The 18,181-nt window shown below is 40.4% G+C and overlaps 1 protein-coding gene across 1 annotated transcript; it reads right to left on the bottom strand.

The window, feature by feature from the left end:
• Positions 1-2,263: 2,263 nt before the first annotated feature.
• On the bottom strand, positions 2,264-17,915 carry slc2a15b (solute carrier family 2 member 15b). The gene is made up of 12 exons (XM_063010853.1): positions 17,871-17,915; positions 13,738-13,836; positions 12,330-12,490; positions 11,537-11,661; positions 11,233-11,378; positions 9,855-9,987; positions 8,153-8,340; positions 6,450-6,560; positions 4,248-4,349; positions 4,055-4,130; positions 3,320-3,447; positions 2,264-2,539 (listed from the first exon to the last, which is right to left on the bottom strand). Exons 1-12 carry the CDS (start codon positions 17,913-17,915, stop codon positions 2,264-2,266), a joined length of 1,590 nt encoding a protein of 529 aa, XP_062866923.1.
• Positions 17,916-18,181: the final 266 nt, after the last annotated feature.

The following is an 18,181-nucleotide window of genomic DNA, read 5'->3' as shown; positions in this document are numbered from 1 at the left end:
TGATTCTCCATCAACGAAGTCAACGAGTGCTTCTACATAAATACACTGTGTCTGCCACCTACTGTTATTTTTGAAACATTACAGTACATTTACTACATCCTGTGTGATTTTATTACCTTTTAAATTGGCTAAATATAAATGAATTTGAATAAATTGGCTGTCCTTAAAATACAGAACACACTATAATGACTGTGCTGCTTATGAACGATCAGGATAAATTCAATATGAAGTACTAGCAGCCAAAATAAGACAAATTAACCCAGAAATATAAATAAATCAGTCCATACAATTTTGTACTACAATGAGGACCAAAACCTGAGTTAAAAAAAACCTATTTTATTTAACTTTTTGTTTATGTTTATGGTTTAATAACACTATAACCAATAATAATGCTTGGAGCATTTTGGGGTGTTGCTAAAAGCTACTTATTATAAATAAAAACTTAAAGTAAGTGTTGCACTAGAGTCAGTTATTGACTAAACATGCATAAAAATTCGAATTATTTACTGACTGGGTCTTCATTTGATTAATCAATTTGTCTTAGTATGATGAGTGCTATCGGAGACCCTCCAACTTGGTTGGAATAAAAACCTGTAGTCATATTCAAATTAAGCCAGTGATAGCTCAGTGGTTAAGGTACTGGACTAGTAAACAGAAGGTTGCCGGTTCAAGCCCCGCCACCACCAAGTTGCCACTGTTGGGTCCCTGAGCAAGGCCCTTAACCCTCAATTGCTCATTGTGTAAGTCGCTTTGGATAAAAGCGTCTGCTAAATGCTGAACTAATGAAACACAAGTTATTTCTTTTGACATGTTTGTTAGCCAATGACCGGAAAATTAATTCTGATTGTTACAAGCATCTGGTTTGCTTCCAAAGGAGGACAATTATGTGTCCGTCCAGTCATTGCGCCAGACTATGGACAGGTAGATAAAAAAACATTCTGTCTGCCTTGAAACTGGATGTTTTGACACTGTATGAGAGCCACAACTAAGAGACAGAATCAGACACGGACACACTCACAGTGTGTGTTACAACATATTTATTGAAGAAAACAGACAGATAATACTCAATCAGGCATAACATTATGACCACCTCCTTGTTTCTACACTCACTGTCCATTTTATCAGCTCCACTTAACATATAGGAGCACTTTGTAGTTCTACAATTACTGACTGTAGTCCATCTGTTTCTCTGCATGCTTTTTTAGCCTGCTTTCACCCTGTTCTTCAATGGTCAGGACCCCCACAGGACCACCACGGAGTAGGTATTATTTGGTTGGTGGATCATTCTCAGCACTGCAGTGACACTGACATGGTGGTGGTGTGTTAGTGTGTGTTGTGCTGGCATGAGTGGATAAGACACAGCAATGCTGATGGAGTTTTTAAACACCTCACAGTCACTGCTGGACTGAGAATAGTCCACCAACCAAAAACATCCAGCCGACAGCGCCCCGTGGGCAGCGTCCTGTGACCACTGATGAAGGTCTAGAAGATGACCAACTCAAACAGCAGCAACAGATGAGCGATCGTCTCTGACTTTACATCTATAAGGTGGACCAACTAGGTAGGAGTGTCTAATAGAGTGGACAGTGAGTGGGCACGGAATTTAAAAACTCCAGCAGCGCTGCTGTGTCTGATCCACTCATACCAGCACAACACACACTAACACACCACCACCATGTCAGTGTCACTGCAGTTCTGAGAATGATCCACCACCTAAATAATACCTGCTCTGTGGTGGTCCTGTGGGGGTCCTGACCATTGAAGAACAGAGTAAAAGCAGGCTAACAAAGCATGCAGAGAGACAGATGGACTACAGTCCGTAATTGTAGAACTATAAAGTGCTTCTATATGGTAAGTGGAGCTGATAAAATGGACAGTGAGTGTAGAAACAAGGAGGTAGTTTTAATGTCATGGCTGATCAACAAGACCTAACCTTATGCTAAGCTATGCTAATGCTAATCGCTAAAGCACAGATACAATGATAGGGACTAATCGGAGGGAAGAAGCAGACATAAAAAGAGTGTGTAACCAAAACAAACACATTGAGTCTGACATCATGACATACAGGTATTTACTCCTCACCAAACTTGACATTTGTGAGGTAGTGTATTCCTAGCAAATTATAGCCCTCAGCCACTGTTTGAGTTTGCTAGCAATGAAAATGTGGACTTTATAGCACCAAATATGTATCACATTACACGATTTTTTTTTAAACATATACACACACCTACGTACACACACAACCCTGATTTTTAGTCTGACTTCAGTCTAACTTCTCATCAGTACTCCATGTAAATTTCTCATTCTCCTCTTTTCCACCCTTCTCTATTGCTCCATATTCAGTCACCTTCCTGAGGCTCAGCTGCTCCGTGACAGGTAGCTGCTCAGTCTCAACCCTGCAGTGGTTTATGGAGGAGAACATCTGGCTAATCTCCACAAATGTTTTGTTCTTTGTCTCAGGGATGATGAAGTAGACATAAGCTGCCACGCCAATGCAAACCCCGAAGAAAATCAAGTAGCAGAAAGCACCAGCTGACATCTGAGAAAGAAGGTGTTAATTTTAGGCTATTATTATTAAGGACTTATTTAGTACTTATGGAGTTTATGGATTAGGGGCATTCGGGTATCTGAGTTCATGGATTGGGGGATTAGGGTGTCTCAGTACTTAGGAATTAGGGGCATTTTGGTGTCTCAGTACTTATGGATTAGGGACATTTGGGTGTCTCAGTACTTATGGATTAGGGACATTTGGGTGTCTCAGTACTTATGGATTAGGGACATTTGGGTGTCTCAGTACTTATGGATTAGGGACATTTGGGTGTCTCAGAATTTATGGATTAGGGCCATTTGGGTGTATTAGAATTTATGGATAAGGGACATTTGGGTGTCTCAGTACTTATGGTTCAGAGGCATTTATGTGACTTAATATTTATGGATCAGGGGAAATTGTGTGTCAGTACTTATGGTCAGGGCCATTCAGGTATCTCAGAGTTTACGGATTAGGGGCATTAGGGTGTCTCAGTACTTATGGTTTGGGGACATTTGGGTGTCTCAGTATTTATGGATTAGGGGCATTAGGGTGTCTCAGTACTTATGGTTTAGGGGCATTAGGGTGTCTCAGTACTTATGGATTAGGGACATTTGGGTGTCTCTGAATTTATGAATTAGGGACATTTGGGTGTCTCCAAATATTACCCAGGCCTCCATGCATTCTGTCTCTTATTAAACACATAGGCCTAAAATCACACTAAACTATTATTAAAAGTGAAACATGCAAAAATCAATCAGAAAACTAGAAAGAAATGGATGTATACTTCACCTGTAGGAACGGAAAGACAAAACCGACAGTGAAGTTGGATAACCAGTTGAGAGATCCTCCCACGATGTACGCCGCAGGTCGGTGAGACTGTTTAAACAGCTCACCTGTCATAAGAAAAGGGACTCCGGCTGTGCACATGAGAACCAAAATCTCTTTAATTTAAAACAAAGCAACCCTTATTTTAACACCAAATGCAGACATTTCTTATTTTTTGGGTTTTATATGGTAAGTACATACGTTTGTGCCACTCTACACATGTCGGCTTCATCAGTAATGTACTAGGTTGCACCATTTTACTTATAAAAAATTGGGTATACACAATATGATGTACACGTCCAATTCAACTCGGCTTTCAAAGACTGTGGTTGATCAATTATTTATTGTGGAATGTTTTAAAATGGTTTACTTCTTATTTTACAATGTCCTCATTTTAATTGTACATTGCAGTCATCAAACTTTACTTATTTTAAAAACATAGAAACAAGCTGGTCAGCCAAATCATCAATCATCAATAAAATTCATATCTTTGTATTTTAATCACTGAAATAGTAGTTCAAAAGACCTAATAAATCATAGATTCAAGAAATGTGTTTTGTAATTTAGAACTGGATAATTTGTATAATATAATAATGTGTATGCTTCAGTGACACAAGAATACATCATCAGAGTTGTTCAGTACTTTTTTAATAGAGCTTTAAATTAAAAATTCTAATTTAAATTTTAAATTGTTCTCACCAGGCCCAATGCAGAATCCCGCAATAATGCCAACCACACAGGTCACACTGACATAGTGCATGAAGGCTATGTGAACCTTGAATTAGAAAGAACAATAAGCATCTAGCAATCAGTGTCTTACTTTCAAGGCCTGTAATTGCTATATAAGGTCATGTTTAAATGAGGTGAGGATTTAGATAGGTGATGCTGATACCTGCAACACATGGGAAAGTGTAATTCCCGCACAGCAAATGCCCATAAAGCTGAATCCACCAACCATCAGAGCCCTGCGACCCACTCGTTCAATGGTGAAACACTGTGAAGTAAATAAAGAAGACCAGAGAAAATCAAGAACTATCATGCTGCAGGAAACAATTAATGGGGGAAGTGATAAGAGAAGTGGTTGTGAAGGAAAATGAGAAGAAGGACTGGAAGCAAAGGAAACTAAATTAAATATAATAAAGGGAGTGAAGGGAAATCCAATGAAACTGAAGTATAAAGAGAAAAGGAAAACATAGGGCAGGGATTGAGAGGTGATGAGAACAAATAAAAGAGAAAGTAAGGCAATAAAATGAAAAGGAGGAAAATAAGAAAGAATTGATGGTGGGGCTGGGATTAGGAAGCGAGTGAAGGACCACATGGAATAAAAAAGGTATTAGCAAAGTAAGGGAAAAAGAAAGAACGGAATTGCAGAAATACACAGTCACGCATAGCTCATGAAGAAAGTTATGTTTGGTGAGCTGGCTTGGTGGGTATATAAAGTGTACGATAAGCTGTGTTCAGCCATAACATTAAAACCACCTCCTTTCTACACTCACTGTCCATTTAATCAGCTCCACTTACCATATAGGAGCACTTTTTGTTAGCCCCCTTTCATGCTGTTCTTCAATGGTCAGGAACCCCACAGGACCACCACAGAGCAGATATTATTTAGGTGGTGGATCATTCTCAGCACTGCAGTGACACTGACATGGTGGTGGTGTGTTAGTGTGTGTTGTGCTGGTATGAGTGGATCAGACACAGCAGCGCTGCTGAAGTTTTTAAATACAGTGTCCACTCACTGTCCACTCTATTAGACACTCCTACCTAGTTGGTCCACCTTGTACATGTAAAGTCAGAGACGATCGCTCATCTATTGATGCTGTTTAAATTGGTCATCTTCCAGACCTTCATCGGTGGTCACAGGATGCTGCTCACGGGGTGCTGTTGGCTTGATATTTTTAATTTGTGGACTATTCTCAGTCCAGCAGTGACAGTGAGGTGTTTAATAACTCCATCAGCGCTGCTGTGTCTGATCCACACATACCAGCACAACACACACTAACACACCACCACCATGTCAGTGTCACTGCAGTGCTGAGAATGATCCACCACCCAAATAATACCTGCTCTGTGGGGGTCCTGACCATTGAAAAACAGGGAGAAAGCAGGTTAACAAAGCATGTAGAGAAACGGATGGACTACATTCAGTAATTGTAGAACTACAAAGTGCTTCTATATGGTAAGTGGAGCTGATAAAATGGACATTGAGTGTAGAAACGAGGAGGTGGTTTTAATGTTATGGTTGATCGGTGTATATCCTTTGTTGCTGTCAAAATTGTGTTCCCTGGGTTGGATGGGACCTTCCAGCAAGACAATGCAACACGTCACACAGCTAGAAATGTCCAACGTTCCCCAGACCTAAACCCAATTGAGCATCTGTGGGACCACCTCGATCGTTGTGTTCACTCTATGGATCCTCCACCATGCACCCTCCAACAGCTGTGGGATGCACTGCAGTTAACATGGTTCCAGATACCTGTGACAACCTACCAGGACCTCATTGAGCCACTCCTAGTTCCTCTAGCTGCTGTACACTCCGTGCTGCACACAAAGGTTACTCTAGATATTAACTGGTGGTCATAATAATGTGACTCGACTGTGTAGTGAAGGGTAGAGAATAGAATGAGGCCAACAAACCCAATGGGAATGAAAGAAAGGAAGTGATGAAATTGGTAATAGCACACGACAAGTAGCAAAAGAAAAGAAAACACACTAGCACACCAGAACTGACATCTTGAAGTTTGAATCTTAGTTCTGTAACCGCCAGACACCTATACCGACAATGACTGGCTTGTCTCCTGGCTGATCGATGGTGTATTCATAATGAAACGGGGGGTAATAGAGATCAGTGTGTGACTCTCCATGCGCGATACAGATCGTAATATGAACCCGCCTTGGACTGATAAAAAAAAAAAGCGATCAGCTACTGCACATGTGTCAGAGGAGGCGTGTGTTAATTACGGTCCTCGTTTTATTGTTTTAAAGAAGGAGGTCCCTCCCTGTTTTTTTTAAGCATTTTACGAAGGCAACAAAAGACAAATCACAGGTTAAAGCAAAGAAATGAAAAAAATGAAGACAGTGAATGTTTTCTTACCCCGATGAGTCCGGCAATGACCTCGATGGCACCCGTTCCGACAGTTGTGTACTGAACCTGTGACACAGAGATTCCTGCACTCTCAAAGATGGCGTTTGTGTAGAACCAGATCTGAAAACAGATTCCAATATGTTTTATTTAAATAGCACACTTCTCCAACCCTCAGTTGCTTTACACAGACGTTACACACATATAACTTCATAAAATGTGCAAGAGCGTGATGGTCTTGCAGTTTTAGGCTGGGTTTTTAAATAAGAAGATTAGGAAGCTGTACTGGTGGAGCATTTTTGGCAAAACAGGGGTTTTGAACATGGTATCTGCTGGGTTGGCAACTGTCTGGCAGGTAAATTTGTCTAGCTTATGCTAGACTACACATATTTTGCCCTTATTTTCGCTCACCGACAGGTCGCCACTAGATTTGCCGGCTCGGAGGCAATTCGGCGTTCACTCTCGATCGCTGTGTGAACTGTTCAACAACTAGATCCGGCGGCTCGTTGAGCGCTTGCAGACTCAAGAAAAATGTCTAGCATGTTAAATATCTGGACCCCTCGTCATTTCTCGACAAAACGTAGTGTGGGAGACCAGACTGACTCATCTGCGATTCCTCCCAGTGATAGATCGTGTAGTGTGTGACCCACTATTACCGATTAGTTGTGTAGTGTGAAATCCACAAAAAACTTAAAAAACTCCTGATTGCAAGAGATCCAGTTGTGTAGTGTGAACTGGACAGCGATCTGACAGCCCCAAAAGTTGTGTGGTGTGGTGTGAACTTGGCATTAAGGGCTGGAGGATGACTGAAATAAATGTGCATGGAAAATGTGAGCTGTATTATCTGATTGTACACCTACAAATGGTTCCAACAAAGTAGCTGTAGCTAATGAAGTAGAAAGTGCAGACCATTGCTTAAAAATAGTAATTAGAGGAACTGTGACATAAAGGAACTCTGCTGTTCTCAGAGGCTTCTGCTTAATGCAGTAAGCCAGAATTCCCAGTATAAAAGTATCACAAATCCAGCACCTTTGATGGAGCACATTGTTGGGGTGGTTTTTGTTTATAGTTTCAAGTTGACGCCTCCTCATGATTATTGGACAATGAGCTAATGATCCACAGCTGAACCTCAGCAGGTGAAATGCTCAAGGTATTTAAGGACTGCTGTGGAGAATTCATTGAGGGCTGTTTTGATGGTTGTGCAGTAGATAGGTTTGATGGTTGGCTTGTATTCTAGTTCTTTTATTTAGCTTAGAAATGTTGTTTAGAGAATCATGTCTTGTTTTGTGTAACAGTCTAGTTCATGTTGAGCCTTAGCACTATGTTAGCTTAGCCTAGGGTTAAGGTAGTTTAGGAACACGTTTCATGTGTTAGCATTAGCGATTAGCATTTATGATAGGAGTTAGCATGGTAGTATAGTTCATGTGCCTTGTCCATTGTAATCATAAATAAACTTTATGTAACATCTGTGTGTGTGTCCGCCCTCGTCTCCCACCATGAGCCCTTTGTCATGTGGTATGAAAGGCAAAATGGGGGGGAAGTATGAAATGGGTGGTCCTACTCCCCAACTGCAGGTATTTAATAAGTCTATTTATTCACAAGTGCAGGTTATATCTTTTCAGTAATATTAATGTACAGTTAGGAATTGGAATTATTAGGCTAGAGGTTATGGGGGCTCCTACTTTGTGCTGGCCAGCCAGCCAGCAAATACTCACCGCATCTATGCCGGAGAGCTGCATGCCCATATTAATGACCATGACGGATATGACCTGCCAGCGCACGGCCCGGTCTTTAAGCAGCTCATAAACAGAGATGGTCCTCATTGAAGACAGCGAGCGCTGCTCCTCCTGCATCTCCTCCACCTCTGCCTGGATGTTAAGCTTTGCTCTGTACCACTTCAGAGCTGCCAACACAAGAAGACAAGAGGACGTCTGACACAAACATGGTGATGCTAATGATAAAGTGGGACTTTTTTTTATTTAGCAGGGCAGATAAAGCTGTAAACCAACCTGACCTGCTCAGCCTTTTAAAATGATAGCTGGTACATCCAAAATTAATAGTCAACCTGCAGCAACTATATTGTCAAAAGTATGTGACACTGCTCCTATTATTGTTATTAGTAGTATTACATTCAGGGCAGTACGGTGGCTCGGTGGGTAGCACTGTGGCCTCACAGCAAGAAGGTCCTGGGTTTGATCTCCAGGTGGGGAGGTCCAGGTCCTTTCTGTCTGGAGTTTGCATGTTCTACCCGTGTCTGTGTGGGTTTCCTCCGGGAGCTCCGGTTTCCTCCCACAGTCCAAGTAAGGATACGCAAGTAAGGTGAAATGAAGATACAAAATTGTCCATGACTGTTTGATATTAAAAGACTTGAAATGATGCATCTTGTGTAACCAGTAACTACCTGTCCTGTCATAAATGTAACCAAAGAGTGTAAAGCACGATGTTAAAATCCTAATAAGTAAATATGAATGTTATGATTACATTCAAGTGTTTCAGCCACACATATTGATAAAGGTGTAAAAAATCAATTCTAGAAATTACAATCTTCCAACTTTGTGTTAATCTTTGGGGAAGGCTCCCCGGTATGAATGTACCCCTGTTCATGAAGACTGGCTTGAAGAGTTTGGTGTAAAGAAACTTAAGTGCCATAAACCCAAAACCCTAATTTTTTGGATTAAATGAAACCTTATTTTTGACCAAAGTCAATGCCTGGCCTTAAAAATGCTCTTTTGACTAAATGGGCACATATTCCCAAAGACACAATTTAAAATCTTGGTGAAAGCCTTACAGCAAGAAGGTTCTGGGTTTGATCCCCAGGCAGGGCGTTCCGGGTCCTTTCTGTGCGGAGTTTGCATATTCTCCCAGTGTCTTCGTGGGTTTCCTCCGGCAGCTCCGGTTTCCTCCCACAGTCCAAAAACATGCAGTCAGGTTAACTGGAGACACTGAATTGCCCTATAGGTGAATGGATGTGTGTGTGTGTGTGTGTGTGTGTGTGTGTGTGTGTGTCTGCCCTGCGATGGACTAGCCCCGTCCAGGGTGTTACTGTGTGCCTTGCGCCCATTGAAGAGCTGGGATAGGCTCCAGCTATCAAATAAAAGTCAGTAAGAAAGTAATTGTAAGAAACTGTGTGTTTTTTTTATTATTTGCTTTTTCCATGCTGTCTCAACTTTTTCTGATTTGGGATTGTAATTATTACAAGTGACATGCATTATGTATCTATGTAGTAGTGCTCAAACATGCCTCATTCATTTGCCTCACTGTACCCCCATGCAAAAGCTTTGGCATTGTACTAATTGAACCTGCTAAATATTTATTTCACTATTTATTTTACTCTGATAATTTATTAGTACCTTTACTTGTTCCTTACAAGGCCTCATCAGACTGGTGGATTTTATTGTGGATAAATGAATAATTTACCTGTAATGGATGCATGAATATTATGCCTTTCAATCAGCAAATATCGAGGACTCTCTGGAAACCATGGCAAGAGCATTAGCTGGATAAATGTTGGAATCACAATTAAAGAAAGAAATAGTGGCCAGTGCTCTTCCTGTAAAATAAAAACAATACAACTATATAAGCCTGTGTTGTGCTAACATGTCATTTAGAAAAACACACTACAGCCAAAAATATAAGCAGCCTCAGGTCACTGGTTCAAGCCCCACCACCACCAAGCTACCACTGTTGAGACAGTCAGTAAGGACCTTAAGGTCCCTTCTGGCATTTTATTGTCAACACTTGTGAGTCAGTTTGGATAAAATGCTTCCAACTTTGTGACCAGAGGCACATTCATTCTGTAGCCTTCTGCAAACTCTTGACACAAGGTAAGGTTCATGAAGACTGGTTTGATGAATTTGGTGTCAAGGAAGTTAAGTGACCTTTACAAATATTAAGCCCTCACATTTTAGTTTAATTGGAACCTTAATTGTGAGCCAGGTCTTCTTATCCAACATCAGTGCCTGGCCTCAAAAATACTCCTTTAACTAAATGGGCACGTATTGACACAGACACAATCAAAAACTTTGAGGGGAGGTGCCCAGGTGGCAGAGAAGGATATTCCGCTAGCACACCAGCGCCGAGATTCTGAACACCCTGATTTGAATCTCAGCTCTGCTATCAGTCAGCTGGGCGCCATCTAGCGAGCACAATTGGTAGTGCCTGAAATTGGCCACTGTGTCTGCTGGGTAGGGAAATGACCGGACCAAGGGGGTGGGGTCTCAAACGCTGTGCAAGGACCCTGATTAGCAGACCAAGGCGCCTGTACGGAAAGTGCTTAAGAGCGGGGCAGCTTTAATTTAATTTGTAAAATACCTCGCAAGCCATTTAAAAAGTCTGGACATTCCTGGTCTAAAGTATTAAATTAGTATTCTAATAATCTGGCAGTCTGCCACAGAAACTTATCTTGTTTGTTTTAGAGATTGTGGCTACCTTCAAATATTGGATTTAATTGTATTTTAGAAAGGCAGTGAGCCAGGCTGTGTCCAACATACAGTATATAGTGTCCATATATATATATATATATATATATATATATATATAGTACCATAGTTGGTTATCAAAATCTAGTTTAAACCCTTCCCAGATGAATGAAGGATGTTATAGCAGTGACCCAACTCTCTATTAATGTTCAAGTCATGAAATGAGATTAAACAATCACATATGAATATAATGTTCATGTGTCCAAAAATATTGTTTTGATGACCTTTAATAAATGGTTGAATATTTGAGAAGTGTAGAAGTGGAAAAGCACCACATCCAATGGATAAAATGTCAACATAATGGAAGATCACTTTACCTTTCCAAGGACCTCATGGAGTCCCAGAATCTGAGCGATGAAAACTCCAACACAGATGAAGATGCTGGGTACAAAGCCTAGAAAACCACGGAGGCTCTTTGGAGCAATTTCTCCAAGAAACATGGGCACTACACTAAGAGAAATTCCTACACAAGCACAGAGTACGTAAAATTATAGACCTTATAAATGAGAAGTTGCTTTCTGTATTTCTGTATTTTCCATGTGCATCAGTGTTTTAAAAGAAAAACATACCATGAATAACAAAGACCAGACAGTCAACTAGAAATTCTCTTTTCAGTTTTACCTGAATGTATCCCTGTGATAAAGCGACCAATGATTATTAACTCTGGAATGCCACTTAGCCTGCTAAAGCCCATAAGTCCACCAGCTATGAACACGAGAATAGAACTCTTCACCAGAGTCCCTTTCCTGCACAGAAATAGAAGAAGCAACTGAATTAAACATCCTGTTTACTCCCACTACGATTAAAATCACTGCAGTGATCAATTCTTGCTTTGTTTAGGCACACTCACCTTCATTACCTCAGTCCAGCAAGATTTCTGTCTATGCTTAACAGAAGCCTGAATTAACATTGTAACATCAGTAATCAATATCTTTAGAGTATCTGTGCCAAGGTTGGTTCATCTGAGTGTTCAGAAAACTAACTCTTCACTGTTTCTAGACATTTCTACAGAGCTAAAAAGTAGTGTAGACCAGCGGCCCCCAACCTTTTCTGAACCACGGACCGGTTTCATATAAGATACAATTTCACTGACCGACAGGGATGGGAGGATTTAACAATACCAGTCACAAATTATTTAAAATGAGCTTTTTTGCTTCAACGAGACGCTGTTTCCACATAGGGGTGATACGAGACAACTGGTGGGGACCACTGGTGTAGACCATTTTAAGATATTGGTAACTAGAAATTCATAGCAATGTTTTATTTATTTTTTTCTCAATAGTTTGTCATAAAATTCAATATAAATTTGTCTTCATTTATATATTTGTTGAAAACCAAACTGATGCATGTACACTATTTGTTCTCGCTACTTAGAGTACAACAAAATGAGCCAAAAAAAAATGTGAAACAGTACCTGCCAAATTTGGTGACCAGCATTCCCACGGTGATGGAGCCTACCAGTCCACCAATGGCGAAGATGGACACTGTAATAGAGTAGAGTACAGTGATGGTATCCTTGCTCAGTCCACTCCCATTGCGCCTCAGTGCCGTTTGGTTAAAGAACTCTTTAATGTACTGGGAAAAAGAAAGTTGAGATAAAAACAAGAACAAAAATAGCTACATTTTTGTAACAACATTTTTGCAAATCCAAGGTTCAATGATGACCTGGTGGCATAATAGTAAGTGATTAAAAGATTGTGTCGTTAAAAATGCTATCATAGCCTTTCAAGAAAGCATAACTGGCATTGCCTGTGATTGTAACGAGGGACAGTATCTCTATAACCCCCTGAAAGCATGTTCTCATAATCAGAAGCTGTCTAGACCTTTCTTGTATTTACAAACCATATAAGATCTTCATATAAGAGAGCTTGTATTGGCACTGGGTGGTGGATTGAGTAGCTGGCATGGGTGGTAACTCATCTTTTATCTATTTATTTTTTAATTTATCCTTTACTGTTTTTCTTTGTTTGTCTGTCTGTGCTTGTCTATCTGTTCTATCACCTCTCCGCTTGGAGCTGAAGATTTTGATTTAATTTCCATTTGTTTTAGGTTCTGTTATTTTGGCCACCATGTTTGGGGTTCTTTAGCCACAATATTGTTTCACCTTGGTAAAGTATCATGCAGTAGTGTTCCTATGTTAGAACCTCACAGGTGCAAGGCTCTATCAGGTGCAGCCCTAGCGAGGTACGGCCCATCCTGTTTTACTTTTAGTTTAATTTTACTACCATAATTAAAAAACTATTGAGATTCGTCAAATAGACTAATTTACTTAACGACAAGGATTGTCTAAAACGGTTTGCACTCAGGGTTCCAGTTAATCCCTCTGATTAATTGTATGCCATTGGAATGAATAGAAAAAGACAAACTAACTAGTTTATTTAACCTAACCAAGTGGATTTTCTGTTAGAACAAGCATAACTGATTTAATTTTTTTTTGTGTGTTACGACTACTAACCCCTGCCCTTGTCACAAACTTCCTTTGCAAAACTTATGTCTCTCTGTCTATTAATGGCTAACACAACGCAACCAAAGGCATGCATTTCTTATTCTGGCATCGTGAACACTAACTGCATTCATGGCCATAATAAGGACATAAATTTCATTGGGCTCAGTCTTTGTACAGCTTCCCCTTTAGTCCAATAACTGATGGAATTCCTACAGCAGTAAGATACTCATTCATGGTAGAGAATTCAAACTAGTGTCATTTTTTACATATGCAACAGACAAACAGAGCAGACCAGTTACAGCCGTAGTATCCCCAACCATTTCAAATTTCCATGTATTACTTTTATGCTTATTATTATATATGTAATATTACTAACCTGTGCTGGAGAGTTGACAACGGCTAGGTTGTAGCCGTAAAGCATAGAGCTTCCGAAGGATGAGAGGAAAGCGGCAGCTAGCAGGGACCAGGTTAAATGCTGTCCAAACAAAAAATATGGTCAATATTAGTTATACAGTAATGTTTGATGACCATAAACAGGCTTCTGGTACATTTCTGCCTAGATTGTTAAACACTATCTGAATGAATTGGTAACGTTTAAGTGTCTTAAATATTTGTCTGGGTTATTTTCTGACTTTCATGTTGGGTCACCTTTGCACCTATGGCACTTCTGGGAAGGTTTACTTCTGTTTTAAATTTTCTGCACTTACAGCAGTGGTCCTCAACCACCGAGCCATGTGCAGGTACAAGTCCGCGGGTCACTGTGAAGCAGGCTTTTCTGAAGTGATGGCAACCAAAACAAAGTTACAGAGTAGACTGGACATAAGGAACACACTTCGGGTGTTATTGTGTTCTATCACCCCTAGGTGGGAGTGTCACATTGCAGCACAAAAAGCTCAGGGTTACCACTGGTTTTCCATCATTGGTGAGTAGTATTGTTATGCACTTTGTGTTTTCTATTATGCTTGTCGTATAATTCTATTTTAAATCCTCCAGCCTTCGCCGGTCTGTGAAATTATATCTTATATGAAAGCGGTACATGGTCGGGGAACACTGATTAAGAGCTCTCACAGTGGAGTCTTAAGGTCTTAAGGAAATTGCTTTGTAAGCTTTTCTAGATGAATAAACTTTTGATTCTTTGCAGTCTTTACTAGATGATTAGATTCAATGGAACTGTCAGTAATCAGTCCTCAGTGTGTCTAGTATAATTTAACCCAGTTATCAAATCAAATACATGGTTGATGGGTAGATTAAGTAACTAAAGAGGCAGTTAAATTTTCACACAGTGTTTTATAAGAATAAAGAAAGAAGAGCAGGTCATGACTAATCATGAGTACACAACAGTGCAGCAATTGTGCAGTGCCAGTTCCTGTGAAATAACCTGGAGGGCTTGATGTACTATTTAACAGTGATTGTAGTATTCTATCAGCTGAGATTAAACCCATGATTTTCTGCGTTAGTGCCAAGTCTTCTGCCTGCTGAACTACCAACATCCTGGTAAAAAAGGTTTTATAATCTGGTACTGGAGATGCTGGCGCCGTGTAGCATAGCATATCCAGCTTCTTGCATTTAATATAAGTGTGTCTGACATTTACTGACACCACAATATCACATTTTAATGCAGCCATGTTGTGTTAATAACTGCAGTGGCAAGAAGTGACATAGTAATGATAGACAAACACATTTTATGAATCACAGAGTATGAATCTCAGTTCTGCTTTATCCCAGAGCTGAGATTGCAGGGGTATGACTCTATGTGCATGATATCTGGCCTCATGTGTGAATCTACCAAAGGGAATAAGAAGGAGTCAAGGGACTGCATACGTATCGAAGGGACTGTGGGGTAGGTAAATATACCCTCCTCGGATGGCTAAGCTAATTTGGGAGAAAAAGGAAGTAAATGCATAAATAAAATGGAATAAAAAACACAGTGTGGACAAAAGTATTGGGACACACCTCTTTATCATTGTATTCAGGTGTTTCATTCAGTTCCATTGCTACAGGTGTATAAAATCAAGCACCTAGCTGTGTAGTCTGTGTGTGTAACAGATCATGTAAAGTTACAGAGAGGGGTCACCAAGTGCAGAGATCCAAACCTCCTCTGTCATTAACATCAGCACAAAAACTGTGCATCGGGAGCATCATGGCATTGGTCTCCATGGCCAAGCAGCTGCATGCAAACCTTACATCACCAGGCATAATGCAAATGCCGGATGAAGTGGTGTAAAGCACTCCACCACTGGACTCTGGAGCAGCGGAAACGTTCGATGGAAAGACAAATCATGCTTTCCTATCTGGCAGCCTAGCAAACAAGTCTGGGTTAGGCGAATGCCAGGAAAACGTTAACTGCCTGACTGCATTGTGCCAACTGTGTGCCAACAAGTCTGGTGGAGGAGGGATGATGCTATTGGGTTGTTTCTCAGGGGTTGGCCTAGGCCCCTTAGTTCCAGTGATGGGAAATGTTAATGCTTCAGCAGACCAAGACATTTTGGACAGTTTTATACTTGTAAATCTGTTTGAGATCAGTTTGAGATAGTCCCCTTTCTGTTCCAGCATGAATGTCCCCCAGTAAACGAAGCAAAAGAGGTGTGGTACCATGAAGGATCCCATCAAACACCTTTAAAATACCTTTTAATTCTCTTATAGATAAATGGACAAAAATTCCCACAGATAAACTCCAAAATCTTGCAGAAAGCTTTCCCAGAAGAGTGGAAGCTGATATAGCTGGAAATGGAGGGTTAATTCCATATTAATGCCTATGCATTTAGTTAGGTATGTCATGAAAGCTACTGTAGGTGTAATGTGTAGGTGTCCCAATACTTTTGTCCATATAATACAAGTACCACAGAGCGTATGTAACACAGTGATGGATTATGCTCTGACAATAATCCATCCAGCCATGCACGATGACATAAAAGCTACTGTATGTGTAATATGTAGGTGTCCCAATACTTTTGTCCATATAATACAAGTACCACAGAGCATATGTAACACAGTGAGGGATTAGGCTCTGACAATAATCCATCCAGCCATGCACGATGCCATAAAAGCTACTGTATGTGTAAAAGGAAGGTGTCCCAATACTTTTGTTCATATAATACAAGTACCAAAAAGAATATGCAACACAGTGATAGATTAAGCTCTGACAATAATCCATCCAGCCATGCACGTGATTGAATTAGCTAAAGCAAAGAATGTAACTGAGTCTGTCCAGAACATGCAGTTAGTGTTTTGGAACTGAACCAGCCTTTGATTTCTTCCAGAATATTTCTCAATGCCTGTTCACATCATCAGTTGTATAAAACTTTGGCAATTACTCAGAGTTATGAAACAGTAGCAGGCGAGTAGATTTTGGTAGCAGGTGTGTTAACATGTGTGCTCCATGACTGCAGTAGTTGCCATAATGATTAATGATAATAAATATTAAAGTCAAAATAATAAAAAAGAAATAGATAAAATGAGTAAAAATAGATATACTATGAATACAGGTGATTGACCGGGATGGGTGACCATCATCCTCATGCACAAATGACACTTAAAACTTTACTGTGCAAAAAAAAGCCTTATGTTAACCATGTCCAGAAGCGGCGTCGAATTCTCTGGGCTCGAAGGCATCTAGGATGGACCATCACACAGTGGAAACGTGTATTGTGGTCAGATGAATCAGCATTCCAGGTTTTTTTTTTTGGAAAAAATGGACGCCGTGTGCTCTGGACCAAAGACGAAAAGGACCATCCATACTGTTATCAGCAACAAGTCCAAAAGCCAGGGTCTGTCATGATATGGTGCTGTATCAGTGCCTTTGGTAAAGGTCATTTACACTTCTGTGATGGCAGCATTAATGCAGAAAAGTACATTAAGATCTTAGAGCAACATGTGCTGCCTTCAAGACGTCATCTTTTCCAGGGACGTTCAGGCATTTTTCAACAAGAAAATGCAAAACCACATGCTGCACACATTACAAAGACATGGCTGCGGAAGAAGAGGGTACGGGTGCTGGACTGACCTTTCTGCAGTCCTGACCTGTCCCCAATAGAGAATGTGTGGAGAATTTTGAATGGAAAAATGCGAAAACGACGAACCCGTACTGTTGCACATCTTAAGACGTGTTTGCAGGAAGAATGGGACAAAATAAAAGCTGAAACACTAAATCACTTGGTCTCCTCGGTGCCAAAGCGTCTTTTAAGTGTGGTGAAAAGGAATGACAACGTTACAAAGTGGTAAATACTTTACTGTCCCAACTTTTTTTTTAATGTGCTGCAGACCTGAAATGCAGGATTGGATGTTTATTAATAAATGAAATGAAGTTGAGCAGATAAAACATGAAATATCTCAGGTTCATTCTGTCTGCAATGAGCTAAAAGTCTTTTAGGAGGGACAAGCCACAAATCACTGACAGGTTGTTGTGTAGCTTACTAATGTACATACACACACAGATCCAAAACTGCCATGACCTCCCTGTCTCTTACTTTAAACATGTATTTAAAAGCAATGAAAGGTATCTTGACTTACCCCTTTAATTTTTCCACTGGGCTCTATTAAAACCTCTTCCGCCATCAAGGTGCAAATACATACAGGTCCCCACAAAGATAAGTGACTTGTTTATGTGATAAAAGTTCTGTATAATCAAAGCATTCTGATTCAGGCTCTGAAGGATTAAAGGGGCTGGTGATCAGTCTACCAGTCTGTGTATGCAGCACCTCCTCTACCTCCTCCTCCACCACCTTCTCCTCCCGTGACCAACTCATGCGGCTTTTCCTCGGGACTCGACAGTGAGACTCACATGTTAACTACCCTCTACGCTAACATACCGTAGCAAGTGT

The sequence above is a fragment of the Trichomycterus rosablanca genome, chromosome 15 (genome assembly GCF_030014385.1).
Source record: "Trichomycterus rosablanca isolate fTriRos1 chromosome 15, fTriRos1.hap1, whole genome shotgun sequence".
Taxonomy (NCBI): domain Eukaryota; kingdom Metazoa; phylum Chordata; class Actinopteri; order Siluriformes; family Trichomycteridae; genus Trichomycterus; species Trichomycterus rosablanca.
Note: the sequence above shows the minus strand (reverse complement) of the source record. Positions and strands in the feature narration are given on the sequence as shown.